General features: G+C 35.8%; 2 protein-coding genes across 7 annotated transcripts in view; one reads left to right on the top strand and one right to left on the bottom strand.

Annotated features, from left to right (window-relative positions):
* usp (retinoid X receptor ultraspiracle) overlaps positions 1–10,458 on the bottom strand; it is a 54,684-nt gene extending 44,226 nt beyond the window's left edge. For 2 of the 6 annotated variants that reach the window (XM_074085442.1, XM_074085447.1), the window contains exon 1: positions 5,628–5,719. Coding sequence is in view for 1 of the 6 variants with exons in the window: in XM_074085448.1 (XP_073941549.1) it covers positions 10,125–10,146 (22 nt within the window). In the remaining 5 variants the exon portion in view is untranslated. Of the gene's footprint in view, positions 1–5,627; positions 5,731–10,108 lie in introns of those variants that run through there. The other 4 variants (XM_074085449.1, XM_074085448.1, XM_074085445.1 and 1 more) reach the window with 4 other exon arrangements.
* Positions 10,459–10,767: 309 nt separating this feature from the next.
* Positions 10,768–13,585, top strand: LOC141426502 (glucose-6-phosphate 1-dehydrogenase-like). Its single transcript, XM_074085438.1, has one exon. The coding sequence runs from the start codon at positions 11,098–11,100 to the stop codon at positions 12,580–12,582; it is 1,485 nt and encodes a 494-aa protein (XP_073941539.1). The 5' UTR covers positions 10,768–11,097; the 3' UTR covers positions 12,583–13,585.
* The last annotated feature ends 3,793 nt before the right edge of the window (positions 13,586–17,378 follow it).

The raw sequence follows: 17,378 nt of genomic DNA, 5'->3' as shown, positions 1-17,378 counted from the left end.
TAAGTGAGCACTAAGAAAGGATTATTAGAAATTCATCCCCTAAGAGGGTGAAATAGGGGGGTGAAGTTTATATGGAAATTTTCTCATTACTAGACTTAGCAGTATGAAAATTGGTATACTTACAGGGTCCTGATTACAAATAAAAATGATCTGCGTAAGCAAAGATAAAGAAAGAAGAAGTAGCTTTCGACTTATTAGGGGGGAGTTTCTATGAGACTTCCTTATCTCTAAACTTAAAAATATGACTGGTCACAATTTAAAATGGTTCGTATGGGGTTGGCGAGTGAGACTTTAATAGGTGAGGGGGTTTTTCATACTAAATGTACAACTAAAATGTGAAAATTAAATTGATATTTAAAATGATGTGTGAAATAAATTTGCTAATAAGTAAGTATGCAGAACCTAACTTAAAGATTACACATCGGGTTGTGCATAATAAAATCAATAATATTAAGAAAGCGTAATTTTTGTGTGATTATCCGTTCTTATTTTTATTTTGTATCTAATTTACATACAAAATATTATGTACAGTGCAATTTCGTACTTCGGGTTCTAAAGTAAGATTCGGTTGTCGTCGAAAGCACACGAAATAATTAATTTACTCTCGTGACTTGCATAAAACTTTTCACAAACTAGCTTAAAAACTGGTAAAAATGTTGTTTATAGCAAAGTACTGTAGTAAACTATTAACTATCGTTTACGGCAGTACTTCGCTATACACACAGATACACATGTCACAATTATAACGGGGGTTTATTTAATACATATGCCTTTATAACTAAAGTACACGCGGACGAAGTCGCGGGCAAAAGCTAGTCAATAATAAAATGTTATAACTGTTTCTATACATTATTTAGCGTGCAAAGGAATTATTCTGAAATTAGTGTTGCCATTTCATTTAGCCCTTTTTCTGCCATTTTATTTGGTTTCAGGGATATATATATAGGTATATTTTATACGTATACTCCTATTTTGTACGTATTCATGATCCAAGAAAGCCTTTACAGAGAATCGTTCAAAGGAAAAAGAAACGGAAAATCTTATAGGATTTTCAGATTTTTCTAATAAGAAAAACCAATAGGTTATGTTATGCTATAAGATCTACTTTTATACCTATATAAAGCCTATATAGAACAACCGAGAACACCCTATGGTTTTTCGGTTAAGTACGTCAGTTTGTATGACCTGACCGTATTATACCTTTTTAACGACTGTATCTTTTGACTTCGTTGACTTAGAAGTTTAATTTTTAACTACTTCAAGAGACAACAGACCTGAGATTTCGTATTAATTTCAGCTTAGTGCTTGTACTTCCATGCGTTCCTGAGAAAAAGTGTCTTGATAGACAAATAAACAGATGGAAAGACAGATAAATTGACAATAAGGTGGTCTTATAAGTACGGAACCCTAAAAACCGTGGGAATCAAAATCCATACGTGACTTTTCTTTAACATAAAATTATGAAATTAGGCAAGTAAGACCTCATAACCTATAACATAAACTGCAAAAATAATGTGTTTTTCATTGAAACGCTGTGCAGTATATTGTATTTCGATTCAATTTATGAAAAGTGTAAACAAAGACGCCATTTATCCGTCCACAGACATTCAATGTTGTGAAAACCTAGAATCTATTGCAAAATAATTAATCTGTTCAGTAAATCGATTAATTTATTAATTGAATAGATCAAAGTATTTTTGTCTATTTTACTATTTACAATACTTGATTTCATTCCAAAGACTGTTTATATACAGATTATACACATGTCTCAATCAAGAAATAACGTCACATTTTGACGAAGATTTTTCAAATAATAATAATAATAAAAATGTTTATTGCACAGCCAGTAGATAAACTTACATTCCGACCCCCAAACTAGGTAATGACCTGTGTCTTGGAAATGAAAAATAAATATTGAAATGAAGTGAATTTTGGTGAGAAAAGTGATTAAACATCTAGTTAAAAGACACGAATTATAGATAAATGTGTTATTGATTCGATCCAGTGAGTGTTTATACAAGAATTTTAATGAAATCCGTTTGTTTACACTTTTAATAAATTGGATAGGCATAAAGTAGGTATACAAAATTATTTTTTACTGACGTTTCATTTCTTACAGAACCCTCATTACGCAGATCAGACTCACACTTAACCAGCTTTTTCTTTAGATTGCTCTATTAAAACGTAAAAATAAAAATAGAACAAATTAAAAGGAAACGACTGTCTTGTTAAATAAAATTAAGTAACGTATTAGTATTCCAAAAGTGAGTTCTCATGAGGGCGGCAATGAATTCTAATAAAGTAGAAGGCCTTGACAATGATACAATCGTCTTCAACAACTGCTCTATAAATGTTAAATAAAGTCAAAGTGTACATCGCAAATTGTGGTTTGCTCTACCTAATTCGGTGTCATAATTACGAGTATGTTATGCTCGTTACGCAGACAGTAATACTTGTCACAAAGCAAAGTGAATTTATATCCTAAGACGGTTCTCGTTAGGTAGGTACTTTTTAGTTTTCAGCTGTAAAACTTTATTGAATCTGTGTGCTTACTTTGAACACTAACAATACTGAGTTACTTAAAAAGAAAACGACTAAGCACCAAGTTTAAATTATAAGACATGATAGGAAAACTGCCAAAAACGGTTTGCTAAGCATGTGATATAGTCTAGTTTAATAATTATGACGACTGTTAAGTAAAATGAAACGATGGTCTTCATGCGCAGAATCTTTGCCAGTGGAAGATGGCACCGGAAGAAATTAAGCAACTTTCAAGGACTATGTATGACGAGTAATTAAAATAAGCAAGATAAAATTATACCCACAAAAGTAAAGTTTTTTTTAGTAATAAACGCAAAACATGAACAATAGGAGTCGAAAGATAGTCAGACAGATATCGCCGTCGCTTTTTGCCTGTTGTCAGCGTAGAAAAACAGAAATGAGATGGGATGGCAATGGCATCCGCTCCGAAACTCTCTTGCCAAGCGAAACGTGACAGTATTTCTGCCACTTACATAGATGTTCTTTGGCAGGATGCTGCTAATATTACGACATATCAAGGCAAAACATGCTAGGCTAGTGTGGCATCGAAATTGTAGGTAAACATGTTCGACTGTGTACGAGTATTTTAGAATGAAACAATAATTTTATGATTTTTATTTTATTTTTAACGGCTGAAGATTATATCATGGAAGCTAATTACTACTACACATCACACCCATATTAATTTATGGTTCTGTGTCACGAGAGTGACGAGCTAGGTACCGAAGACCCATCAGACTTTGTTTTGGCACGGTTTTGACTGCCTATTACATCACCCTGACGTCAAGCTATCGAAACGAGCAATCTTAAAACTCTCCTCACAAGCCTAGGCGTGAATGGAAATTCAGCGCCTAGAACGAAAGGCTAGCGATAAACGCATTCAAATCAAAACATTAGTGTCAATACACTTGCAACCTTGCCATGTTCTTTGCGACTGATGGCCGATAAAGGAGCACCAATAGGTGTCTCTGATAAAATTTGCAACATATTAAAATGTTTTTTAGCTTTGCCTCGCGCTAGTTATCTATTGAATTGACTGCAAGGAATGTAAGTAACGATTCACTTTCGAATTGATAAGTAATTCGGAAACTGATGCGAAACTGGTGTTTTTATTCAGTTCCTAAATAGGGGACCACCAAAGCATTTTTTAATTTTCAAAATTCTAGACTTCACTAAATATAATAAAGTTTTTCACAGTTGATTAAACTAACGTTGGAAACAAAATTTGTTCTGGATATACAGGGTGACTTCAAATTGTTAATACAAAATTAGTGTTTCGTGCTCAGTCTCTATTTGTTTTGTTCGAATAGACGGAGGCGGCATCACATTTAACCGTCAGTTAACACTAATCAAAGGATGGTGAATCAGCCCCTAACTCTTTTGTTGAAATAAGTCTGAAAAAAATTGTGGTTTCTATACATTATTGAAATAAGAAATCATGAACAATGTATGGAAACCGCAAATTTCATCGGACTTATTTCAACAAGAGTTAATGCATTATATTACCCAGCATTAACTGAGCACGAAACACTAATTTTGTATTACGTCTAAGGGTTCACCCTGTATTGGCAGTAACAAACTTTAACGCTATAAAAAGAAACACTGATTTGGAAAAAGAAATACCTAAAATGGTACATAATGAAATGCACAACACCTTAATTAAGATTAAGATTAAGATTGATTTATTTGCCAACATGAACAATACATGATAGGCACACAGAATACAAATAAACAATAAACTAATAAAAAATGCGTTTGCCAGTCCCTTGCACTGTGTTAACACACACCTTAACCACCTTAACCAAAACTTTAATATAATTTTCACGACACTGCTCGAAAATGTGGCCATAGATAACCTAAATCCAGGACACAAAACTGGCTATATATGTACATTTAACTGCTGACTCATTTATGGCTCGCAAAACACGACAACAATGTAACACATTACGGTAACAGGTCGTATCAATATATGTACTACATAGTAATATACGACTTTTTAGAATATATTTCAGAATTTCATGCCCGGCGTGCTGAAACTACAATCGGACCCATCAATATATAATAATGTCACAAAAGAAAAACTAAAATCTGCGGGAGGGATGGCACTATTTACCGACCCGAATATTCGTGTACACGCGCATACAAACTCGTGTCAAACGAACATGAGTTTCTATGGGCAAGTACAAGAAAAATCGGGTCGGTATCTCGTTCATCTATTGCTTACTTTCCAGCCTCTACAACAATGTACTATTAATTCAATGATATTTTTTTTTCCGTAGTTAATATAGGTACATTATTAACATTTTAATGCCAGGTTCATAAACATTACATTACACAACTGGTATTTTTATGTAAAAGGAACGTCTATGTAAGTATATTTACCAAATGTAAAACTAAGATTGGTTCTTGGAGTCTTTTTGTATTTTTTATTTCAACTTCAAATTTTGTAGACAAAACCAAATTCTGTACCAAATTTTGTTGTTTGGGGTATATCACGTAGCACGGAATGCCAAGGACCTGGGTTCGATTCCCAGCGCTGGTCTCTTCTGGTTTTTCTGTGCATCTATGTTTCAGTTTGTATTTTCGAAATATAAAACTTATAAAACCGTTTGTCTTCTAAATATAAAAAGGAAAGTCCTGACTGACTATCAACCGTTGGATCCTAAAGCAGATGGAGCAGAAATTTTGCGAAGGGGGTCCTTTTATGCTAATTTTTTGCATCATTTAGAGAAGTTGTAATTCCTCTACTAGTTATCTCAGTCGCAAATAGTATATTTTACCAACTCATTGCCTGCAACGCAACTATATCACAATCAAACTTATAAGTATTTGTTTGTTTTCACGCACTCAAGTCAGTGTCGCACGCAATCGCAACATCACGTTTAACTCTATGTTCCTTGGGTTTCGCGTGAATAACCAAATTTAAAAAACCGATGCGCTTAAACTGGTATTTTCGAATGTAGATTTTGATAGGAAAACGATCAGCGCAAAATCCCTAATGTGTAGTCTTGTTCTGTAAACAGAAGTGATGCATCACAATCACGAGTGTCGAAGGGGCCGCCGTGACTTCGGTCGTGTAACGTTACCATCGAGATTACAGAGTATGATTTGACGTAGAATGCCGGTTGCGGATCGTGCATCGATTTTATAGTGCGTCGGTCGCGGCGGCAGGACGCACGGCCGGTACGGGCGGCGTCGCTGTGCTGACTGTATGCCACTGCCGCGGCGCGCCGGCCCCGCTGTGCCCCGCGCCGCCGCCGTTTGTTTTGCTGTATTTTCGTTGTTAATCATTCTCCTTGACCTTGTGCGACGCCGAGTGGTCCACTGCACACGACTGAACACCCCTCCCGGCCGCCCGCGCAACCTCTTGCAACGCATCACACGTGTTCATCCTTTAACTGCATCGCACAGAGTGATTCGAAACATCCACATCGCACCGCCTGCGTTGAGTGTTGAGTAGCAGTGGTTACGTGTCCAATTGAATGTAGGCACTTTAGTAGAGCTGCCCTATGCGTAGGTAACAGGACCAACCGGATATTGAACATAGCTGTTCCTATGTTAAGGAAAAAAGGAATCGTGAACACGCTCGCGAATTTTAACCAACACGATTTTTAACCAACTTTACTGTTCGTCTATGAATGGTATGAAATCGATGAACTTTTATAAAAAAATTCGAAGGGTTTAAAAAAGGTTTGCGCATTCCTTTGACTTTGCATTCTTCATTGATGTTGACCGTCAGTTTCTATTAAAGACACATGGCAGATGGTACTCGAGTTAGGATCGTGATATGTGCAAATAATACTCATCTGCAGAAACCTGCAAAAGTAGTACTTATACACGGTGATTTTTAATCGGTGATCAGATGTACCCATTTTTCTAATTCAGGAATTGATAGCGGTCACGCTTAGGTATGTCGCAGTTACATGAAACAAAAAAATTCTTTTAAGTACTTTAATAATTATTATTCCGAAAATAACTTTTACTTAAAATTGTTTTTCACTTTACTAATGGTTTAGATTAGACTATGAGCTAACAACCTCTTAAAACTTTGTACCTATCTACTTATGAGTAAAAAAATGTTGCGAATATTGACGTAAGATACCTATAACACTTACGGGGAGTTCCCCATAGGCATTTCATCTCAATAATTAATGTAGGATGAGCATGTATCCGGTGGTTATTGGTTTTATCAAAATGATTAGTTGTAATTAATTAAACTTTTGCATACACAGAGATTGTTCCTCTTCCCTCTACACTCCATATCTAAATTGAATGAAGATATTTTTGACTTTCAAGTCTAACGACAAAATAGCAAGGTCTGTGTAGATATTTTTGAGCTCCTCATTATTTCACTATTTTCGCTGCCGACGTCGTTTGTATAGAATCGATTAAAATTCAAATATTGATCAGATTCTACTTCAACATTCACCATACTTTAATTTAACGGTGCCGAATTAATCTATCTGCCGCCAGCTTGGGAGTTACAAATGTTATTTGATGAGGAAATACAAACTTTATAATTTTGTCATGCGCCAAATTTTATAAAATTAAACACAGATCATAATTATAATGGACAAAATATGATGAGGTCATTCAAAGATAAATTTAATTGTAGATGCCCACTATAGTAGTCCGCCAATAAGAAGTAATCCTGACACTGGTCATTCTGGTACTAAATACGTCAATGTTTTTGTTTTTTGACGTACTCAGTATGGAGTGATACGCGTCAGGCATAGGATTGACTTTTACAAGACCATTTACAATGACACTATTAACGCCATCTAGTTCAATTTACCTGAACTAATATTACAGCGCCCTCTAGCTAGACTCTAAGACTCTAGAGTCTAGCTAGAGGGCGCTGTAATAATCATCAGGACAGGACTACTAGTTTGATACAAGAGCTGATAGAGAAAATAGTTCCCTCCCTTGTAATTCAGAAATCAGTGGGCGCGTGATAAATGCTTGACATATGGAGTGTAATCAGATTTAGCCATGAAGAAGTCACAACTTAAAGTTAAAAATAAAAAGCGAATTAATGTTCAGTTAAAATGCCACCATTTGAGGTATTTGGGCTTTTTTGTATTTACCTATATCCTCGTGAGTCCTGACATTTTTAAACAAACTTAGTGCTGAAGACCTAGACGTGGTTGACCTGCTTTGTTATTTTGGATATTATTTCAAAATTGTTAGAATTGTTTTTACAATGAACAATTTGTTCTTTATAAAGTACCATCCCAGCCTATATACGTCCCACTGCCGGGCACAGGCCTCCTCTGAGAACAAGAGGGCTTTATAAAGTACATTTGGCCGTTATTTTTAGTGTTAATTGGTCCTTTAAAAAGTATGCGAGGACTTAGGAGGATAAAATGGAATCCTTGTTCAAGTTTTGATTGCGTTTCTTTTCGTATTTGTTATTTTTTCTCATTGTTTTATTATTATTAATATTAATAATATTGCTGAATCCTTGAGTTGAATCTCTCATGAGTTTTTGTAAAAAAAATGCAAATTTTATTTTGATCGTACAAGTTGAATTTCAAGCTTTTGCAGTAAAAAAAATGCACTAACACTCAATAGCCAATAACTTTAAAAACATGCTTGTTTAATGGTTATTTAAAAGATATAAGTATTGTCTAGTTTGCCAAAAAAACAAACAGTTAATGAAGGGATAAGGGAGAGTTCTGTTAACTCATTATTATAGTGAATAATTTAAAATTCTACATGCTTCAATGATAAATCACAAATAAAGAATATATGTATGTAATGTAGTCATCATTTACAGGTGTGTTTATGTGTTTTTCATTGAAAGCAGAAATAACTATTATTATTATTATTATTTTTGTATTTTTTTTTCTTTAATTGTATAATATAGTTTTTAAGTATTTTATTTGTAATTATATTACTTATTATGAAAAATTACTTTCTGCCAAGTTTCTTGCGGCGCATTCTTCTTGTAATGATGGTCTTTACGAAAGCGCTGGTAGTTTAAAAAATGACGTGTAAAAGTGCCCATTGCGGCCTATTTACTGAATAAATCATTTGAATTTGAATTTTGAATTTAACTCTTTCAATTCATTTACAGTATGGCCACATATAGGGCTGCCGTCCGTCTAGGTTTCCCAGGATTTGTCATAGTTTAGAGGACTTCCGGGGAGCATCTGGGCTGAGTCATAGTCCGGATTAAAAATATTTTAATATTTTTTTATTTTTAGGTGGATTCAGACCATTAAGTATTTAATCAGTAGCAAAATTTCTTACACTAATTGCATAAAACTTACGGATGCACATTTTCATTTAAATATGGTCTACAACCGATTGGATTCATAAGTAAGGTGAATCATACCCTTTAAATCGTATTTCGAGACAATGTATTAATTTGTTATAAGTATTGAATAGTTATTACCTATCTCCAATTAAAGACAAAGACAGATTGATTATAAGTGGATGTCGCAACAAATTCACATTACTAGTTCGCATTGTTTATGTACCAAGCGAAGTAAATAGATGTACCCACAAAAAACCGAAACATGATGCAAATAGTTATTGTGATTATACCGATTCCTCCAACGATTATATATTATATCCAATGTATGGTCAGATTTAATGTTTAAAATGTGTTTAATTTTGAACCAATTTTTGAGACGATCTGATTTTTGTGAGATTGATTCAAAAGCATGCAATTTGATCTGTGGATTGTTTCAGAGGTTTACGATCCATTACGATTCAAAAGATCGATTCAAAGTGAATGATTGTGCATCCCTAATAAAATTATGAACTGCTGGGTTACTAGCAATTTAAAATCAATTATAGTTGAAATACAGATGGTAGAGTCAACTACAAGGATATTAAGACATGAAACTAACATAAGACTCACTCATATTAAATTGTATTCTACCGGATAACTCACATCTTAAATCGAGTTTAGCTCCACATATTTCGGGCTAATTTGTAGCTCTTCTTCCTAGAAGCCTCATGGAATATTACTTTTAAAAATAACTAAATATAATTTGGAAATAAAGGTGATGAAAGCATTGATAAAACTTTAATCAAAACTACATGTTGTATGTTGTGTCCTTATTTAATACACAGAAAGAAATTCTATTTAAGACAACTAAATAAATAATTTAAACTGTGTCTAATTAGAATATAGCCCACATTTTTGGACCTCATTCTTAAACCAGTAAGTAATGATTAAGGTAAAAAGTAAAATAAGAAATCCAAATCAGTGCATTGAGTGTGAGTTTACTGTTTTTTAATATGTTATTTATGCACAGTTAACAATAAACAGGTATCTTTTATAACTCATTATAACCATCTTCAACTGAGACTGTTGAGGAGGTACCATGTGGTAGGAACAGAATTGTTTGAATAAATTGCAATGTACAACACAAGCAAGTAAAACATGCATAGTGAAGCTTAACAAAAGCATATATAAGTATAAAAGATAACGAACAAAATACAATAACACAATAAGTGAAACAATTTGGTTTATCATAGGGTTTAGTACAAAGCAGAAACCAGCGACGTTAATCATATCTTATTGGCAATCTGTTAGTATATAATGACGTACTTGTAAATGTACTTGCCTGGGTCTCTTGAGGGCTCCATCTTCCTTTACACAGAGGTAATTTATTTATCGTCTATAACAGCACTTTCATGTATCAGTTCAGTCGCAAAGATGAACCTGTCAGTAACAAGGTCGTTGAACTAAATATACCTATAGATGAGTTTACACCCGCTTGAAACACTCACGCCCGCGAAATGTATTTCACATACAACTTACTCTAAACTAAGGGCTCAATTTTTATCAATTTAATAGTCGATCATCACGTATAATTCACTAAATTCTATTATTCCCATCCGTAAGTGACATAAAATATAATAATTAACGAACGAGCGTCCGTCACGTCACAGAAGTTTCGTTCAGAAGCAGCAGATTTTTCAATATGGTATTACTAACTCACGAAATTTGAAAGCGAATTCGGAGCGGTTAGATATAAGCCTGTACTAAAATTAAAATTGATGAAATGGAATTATTCAAGGCTTACTAAAAATATGTTAATAAAAGCTTATATTTTAGAGTAATGTGATCAATTATATCAATAAATGAAAGCAGGGGTCCCAAAAAAACTAGACGCCGTTTCGTCAGACCGTCAGAGTAGCAAAAAAATTCAATGTCAAATAAATGTCACCAGAAGTCATGCAGTCAGGTTGTTCTCAATGTTCCAAAGTTGCCATTATTTCTGTGTGATCTACGCTATTGGCCTATTTGTTTTGCAAAAAATGTTGTCATTAGTCAAGTTTTTGGTAATCCAATCGAAATGAAGGGCATTCTACTAAGGTAATGTCAGCACATCGAAAACTAGATTACAAACTTGCCGAAGTGCTTGGCTTGTGCTGAAATTTTGGCACTGATTTTAAAGTATTGTATTGTGAGTTGTAGATAGATAGACTGGACTTCACTTAAGAAAACGCTTACTCACAGTGATTAATTTCCTAAATATTGTGCAAACTTTTGACTGACTAGTTAACGCTGAAACACCGGGGGCCCCAGATATCATGGAGAACAAGACCGATTTTCGTTTTCCTCATACATTCATATTGTTAGGTGCTTCGGGAGACTTGGCGAAAAAGAAAATATACCCTACAATTTGGTATCTCTACCGTGACAATCTTCTGCCAGAAAACACTAAATTTGTTGGTTATGCTCGTACTAAACAGACCATTTCGGAAGTCCGAGAGAAATCTAAGAAATATATGAAAGTGCGAGCCGGCGAAGAACGAAAATTTGAACAGTTCTGGGAGGCTAACGAATATCTTGCGGGTTCCTATGACAAGCGAATTGACTATGAGATGCTCAATCAACAAATAAGTAAGTTTGAAAAAGGACCTGTTGCTAACAGAATATTTTATTTGGCAGTGCCTCCAACAGTATTTGAGGATGTTACTGTCAATATAAGGAACGCTTGTATAGCTATTAAAGGTTACACAAGGGTTATTATTGAGAAACCATTTGGAAGAGACGATGTGTCTTCTGAAAAATTGAGCAATCATCTAATAGGTTTATTTAAAGAAGAACAAATTTACAGAATTGATCATTATTTGGGGAAGGAAATGGTCCAGAACCTGCTGACGACGAGGTTTGCCAATCAGATATTTAACCCTTCATGGAACAGGGAAAACATTGCTTCCATTCTGATTTCATTCAAAGAACCTTTTGGTACTGAAGGTCGGGGTGGGTACTTTGATGACTTTGGCATGATCAGAGATGTAATGCAGAATCATCTTTTACAAATACTTTCCCTGGTAGCAATGGAAAAACCAGTAACATTAAACCCAAATGACATTAGAGATGAGAAGGTCAAAGTGTTGCGGCACATTCAACCAATTGCCATGGAGGACATTTTGGTTGGACAGTATGTAGGAAACCCTGATGGGCAAGGTGAGGATGCTCTAGGATACCTTGATGATCCAACAGTACCAAAAGATTCCATCACTCCAACATATGCTCTTGCTGGTCTATGGATTAATAATGCTAGATGGCAAGGTGTTCCATTCATTCTCCGTTCTGGTAAAGCTCTTAACGAAAGAAAAGCAGAAGTGAGGATACAGTTCAAAGATGTTCCTGGAGATATTTTTGATGGTAAAGCTAAGAGAAATGAACTGGTAATAAGAGTGCAACCAGGAGAAGCATTGTATCTCAAAATGATGGGTAAATCACCTGGAATGAAGTTTGACTTGGTGGAAACCGAATTAGACTTGACATATAGCACTCGGTACAGGGAGACCGATGTCCCTGATGCCTACGAAAGGCTGATTCTGGATGTCTTCACTGGAACTCAGATGCATTTTGTACGAAATGATGAACTTAAGGAGGCATGGCGTATATTTACACCTATCCTAAAGCAGTTGGAAGAGCAGCGTGTGAAACCTGTCCCTTATGTGCATGGTTCCAGAGGACCCCCTGAGGCTGATGCTATGTTAGCCAAGTACAACTTCAAATATTCTGGATCATACAAGTGGCAAAAACCCTCTCCTCCCTAAATCACCCAAAATGCTCATTTTTTTTTTGGTGGTGGTACTGTTACTGCTTGATATTTTTTATAGATCTTTGCTTAAAAGCTTATACCTACCTAGGTTAAAAGTAAGAATATTTAAAAAACAAAATTTTGTCAAATGACATTCCATTTTTATTTGTCTTATCAGCATCATTTTATTTATTAACAAGGTCATTTTAAGGTTAAACTATAATTCATTTCTTTTTCTTCATCACAATCTTAACATTCCAATTTATAAATGTTGCTTGAAACATAGTTTTAGAGAATAAGTGCCTTGTAATATCTAATATTACCTACTGACATTGCTTTTTATCAATAATTATATACCTTTATGTGACTGAAATTACAGTAGATTGTTTGAGGTAGGTAAAGAAATTGTTTTGACTTTCAATAGTTATTTATTCAAGAGGTCAAATGCCATCTCACCTCGGAAATCTGCATTCATTTGTGATTGTCACGTCTTTATCATGCACTAAATAAAAAGGAAAATGGAATAAACTCCAATCGGTCATATTATATTTTGCTATTGTAATTATGTGACTGAAAAATTAAAATAACTGCCTAGTTTGGCAAAGAAGATTTGTACTTCCTATTATCAGCTGAAAATTGATCATTCAACAATGATATTTTTATGATAACATAGTGCTTTATCTATCACAAGTCGTTAATTAATAATAATTATATTTTATCTACACCTTTGTATATCTGCCTGCACAAAAAAAAGAATAATCCATAATTATAGTCCTGGGGATCATTTAAGTATTACGATGTTCTTGGTAATATGTAAGCAGAATTTGAATAGTTTTTGACTGTCCCCTCTTTTTCAACAAAATTAAACAGTTATTAACCCCTTCCTCCTATAGTTATTTAGGTAAGTACGTAAATACTTAAAATAATTACCTCTTCGACCAATTGGTTCCTACCATTTTTTATGTACCAACCAACCTACGACTAAATATAATTAGAAACACCTGTGTAAGCTTAATTTTCACACATTGTACTTTTTTAAATACCTGCTACCTACCGCTCAATCGAAACCGCGTGACGTCACACGTGACTTGACAGAGATAATACCTAACATACGACACGAGCATGAGCATGTCCCGTGTTCTCTGGCTTTGTAGTTTGTAGTAGACAAACTAAAATTCGTGGCTCGCAATTGTTTTTGTAAATCCCTTGTAAATCCATAACATTGTCTGAACTATTGCAATGTCTTTTATAAATAATACCTACCACGGAATAATACGTTGTCTAATGTGATATTTTATAACAATACCTAAATCTTCTGGATAATATTAAAATTTCTATTTTGGAAATTGTTGCCATAATGCTGTTTAAGAATAAATATATTTTTAATATTTACTATTGTTCCAGTTGAATATTATTAATAATATCTGCAATGTTATTTTCAATGGTCACGTAGGTATAGGTACCAATGTAATTAAATAAGTTTATGGTTTTAAAGGATTTTTTGAATTTTTTACAATGTTTTGGAATAAATTGTACTTCAATTCTTTATTATTTTTTTACAAGCTTTTATTTAGTTTCACCTGTCCCGTTGTCTGTCTGTCTGTAATCAAATCTTGCAAGTAAAATTCTGGATGGCAAACGAACAAGTGGGTCTCCTGATGGTAAGAGATCACCACCGTCCATAGACACCTGCAACACCAGGGGGATTGCAGATGCGTTGCCAACCTAGAGGCTTAAGATGCTTAACGTTAAGCGGCAATGATAATGAGCCGTTCGCCGCATGCTGCAGCGGCGACGGGCGACCAAAAGTGTAACACGATAACGGTATTCGGCCGCCAGTAGTAGGCGGACAAGACTAATGTAAAACGACGTATTTCGTTCGCCGAAATGTAAAACGGAACCCTTATTGTTTCGACCGCAATCTGGTGTCGACGCAAGCAATAATAGCAAAGCTAATTCTTCGGAGGCCTTAAGGTAAAGTTCCGCAAGCGGTACACAAAAACTAAAAAAAAACTATTGATCGCCGAACAGGGCGAATAGTAACAAGTTCTTATATAAATACATTGACGGCGTGTACGAACACGGCGATACTTGACGCGGCGTCAAGTATCGCCGTGTTCGTACACGCCGTCATGTATTTATATAGAACCTTGTACTATCGCTCTGTCGCGGCGATAATAACGCGGTTAGTGGCGTCAGTGTCGCTTGGCTCGAACTAGACATGGGTAATCTCAACTCCGCGAAGTGATCTGACTCACTAGATCCAGCTCCGGTGTCGGTACCGAAATCCGCTTATTGAATCCGACTCCTTTATTGACTCCGGTTATCTAGGCCGATCCGCCCCGGCTCGGTTCGGTCGGTCGGTGTCGGTACGGTACTGCGGTGTCCCACCCGCTGACTGAACGAAGTACAGATTCGTGAGAGAGAGAAAGATTCGTTCATTAGTCCAAGTCCGAGTACCGAACCGAACCGACCAACCAAACACAGATAATAAGATCCAGTCAAGATCCGATCCGCAGGGCTACTACGAAACTCCAAAATCGAAGTTCGTGTCGTGCGGTCCCTCTGACACTTAACTATTTAATACGAGTGCGAGAGGGACGGTACGATACGAACTTCGAGTTCCGTAGTAGCCCTGCCGATCCGATCCGAGCCGAGCGAGAGCGAAAGCAGGCGGACGGAGCGAGTCAGTGTGAGTGAGCGTGACGGCGATCACGAGCGAGGCGAGCCGCTCGATCAGTCGGAGTTAGTAACTCCGGAGTCAATAAGATTTGAAAGGAGTCATTAAGGGATTCGGATCCGCTTGAGGATCTGACTCTTTTGAATCTTCAGATCCGGATTTACCCACCTCTACTCGGAACTTTACTTTAAGGTGGAGCCACATGCAGTCGCTCGACGCTAGTTTCCAACGTCAAATCTGGCCACGAGACAATTAGCGATAAAAAAAACCTCTTCAATTTCGGCAAAAACAGTGTTATTTTTTTTTCATTCACTCCAATTTATTTATTTTGTACTTACCACTGCCACGACTGCTGCTAAATGAGATTAAGAAATCAGCTTCCAAGACCAAGAACATCAAGCCATCTTGTCGCTGCTGCTCGACGCGGCGACTTGACGCTACTTTTTTGAGTCGTGGGAAATTCAAAATCACCTTCAAAATGGGGTCACGTGACCAGATTTGTCGCTGCAAACGAGCGACTAGCGACTGCATGTGGGGGCACCCTTCGAAGCCAGACGAGCGTAATTTTTAACCCCCGACACAAAAAGAAGGGTGCTATATAAGTTTAACCGCTATGTATGTCTGTCTGTCTGTGGCACCGTAGCTCTTAAACGGGTGGACCGATTTGAATGCGGTTTTTTTAATCAGGTTTTGTAGCGATGGTACTTAGACATGTTTCATCAAAATCCGTTTAGCTGTTTTTGAGATATTGAACTTTGAAGTGACAAAAGACAAGTGACAAACTTTATTTGTTAGGTTAGTTTGAATTGTGTTTGATTGCGTTGGTTTAGAAGTTTGATATTTTCACAGCTTCAAGGGTAGTAGACCTGTGCCCTTAGTGTAATTTTCGGTTACAAAATACGTCTCGATCGCGTTTGCGTTAAAATCTCAATTTTATATGGAAACACGAACAGCGCCTCTAGCGGAACGTTTGCGATGTTCGTGTTTCCATACGAATTGAGAATTTAACGCAAGCGCGATCGAGACGTATTTTGTAACCGAAAATTACACTAAGGGTACTGAGTATTTGGTAGACAGACGGTTAAAAAGTTGGTCTATATTATTTTTCATTTACTCGTAAGGTACGGAACCCTAAAACTAGTTTTATCCTACTTTGAGCCGTCTTACTAATTTCATTAACTTCCGAAAGTTATTTTTAACCGACTTCAATGAAAGTTCAATATCTCAAAAACGGCTGAAATTATTTTGATGAAACATGTCTAAGAACCATCGATAGAAAAACTGATGTAAAAAAAAGAAAAACCGCGTCCAAATCGGTCAACCCGTTAAAGACCTACGGTGCCACAGACAGACACACATAGCGGACAAACTTATAACACCCTCTTTTTGTGTCGGGGGTTAAAAAAAGTAAAAAGTTGGAAAACCCCCGACATTGTCACTTCAAAGTTCAATATCTCAAAAACGGCTGAACAGATTTTGATAAAACATGTCTAAGATCCATCGCTAGAAACCTTGCTTTCAAATAAAAAAACCGCATTCAAATCGATTCACCCGTTTAAGAGCTACGGTGCCACAGATACACAGACATACAGACAGCGGTCAAACTTATAATAAAAAGAGGGTGATATGTAGGTACATATAAGTTATAACACCCCTCTCTTTTCGTCGGGGGTTAAAAAAGCGAGAGATAGGATCAAAAGCCACACTAAGTTCGATTTTCAAATTCTGTTAGGCCTAAAAAGAAACAAACAATTAAAAGTTTGGATACACATTACCACAAAATTACAAAACGTCTGTTATACAGCGTGCATTTTTGATACTACCTCGAACTTTAAGGGCAGTTAGTGATGGCCCTAATAATTACATTTTATTATGTTTTAGTAAAAAAATTAGATTTATTATTTTCCTTACAAAATAAATTAGCACGCAAAGTGTCACTACGCGATACTGTTTTTATTAGTATTCAAAACGTGCGCACTTGTCTCTCCTTTCTCTTAGGTGCGCACTTGTTGAAGTGACCGCTGTCACAGAACGCGTCTCTCTTTTATCAAATTATTGTACGCATTACATTGCTGATTGCTGCTCGAAAATTAATCACGCTCTGGTAGTTAATTCTAAATTACAATTTGTTT

This window comes from Choristoneura fumiferana, chromosome 3, assembly GCF_025370935.1.
Source record: "Choristoneura fumiferana chromosome 3, NRCan_CFum_1, whole genome shotgun sequence".
Classification (NCBI taxonomy): Eukaryota; Metazoa; Arthropoda; class Insecta; order Lepidoptera; family Tortricidae; genus Choristoneura; species Choristoneura fumiferana.
This window is presented reverse-complemented; position numbering and strand designations above follow the sequence as displayed.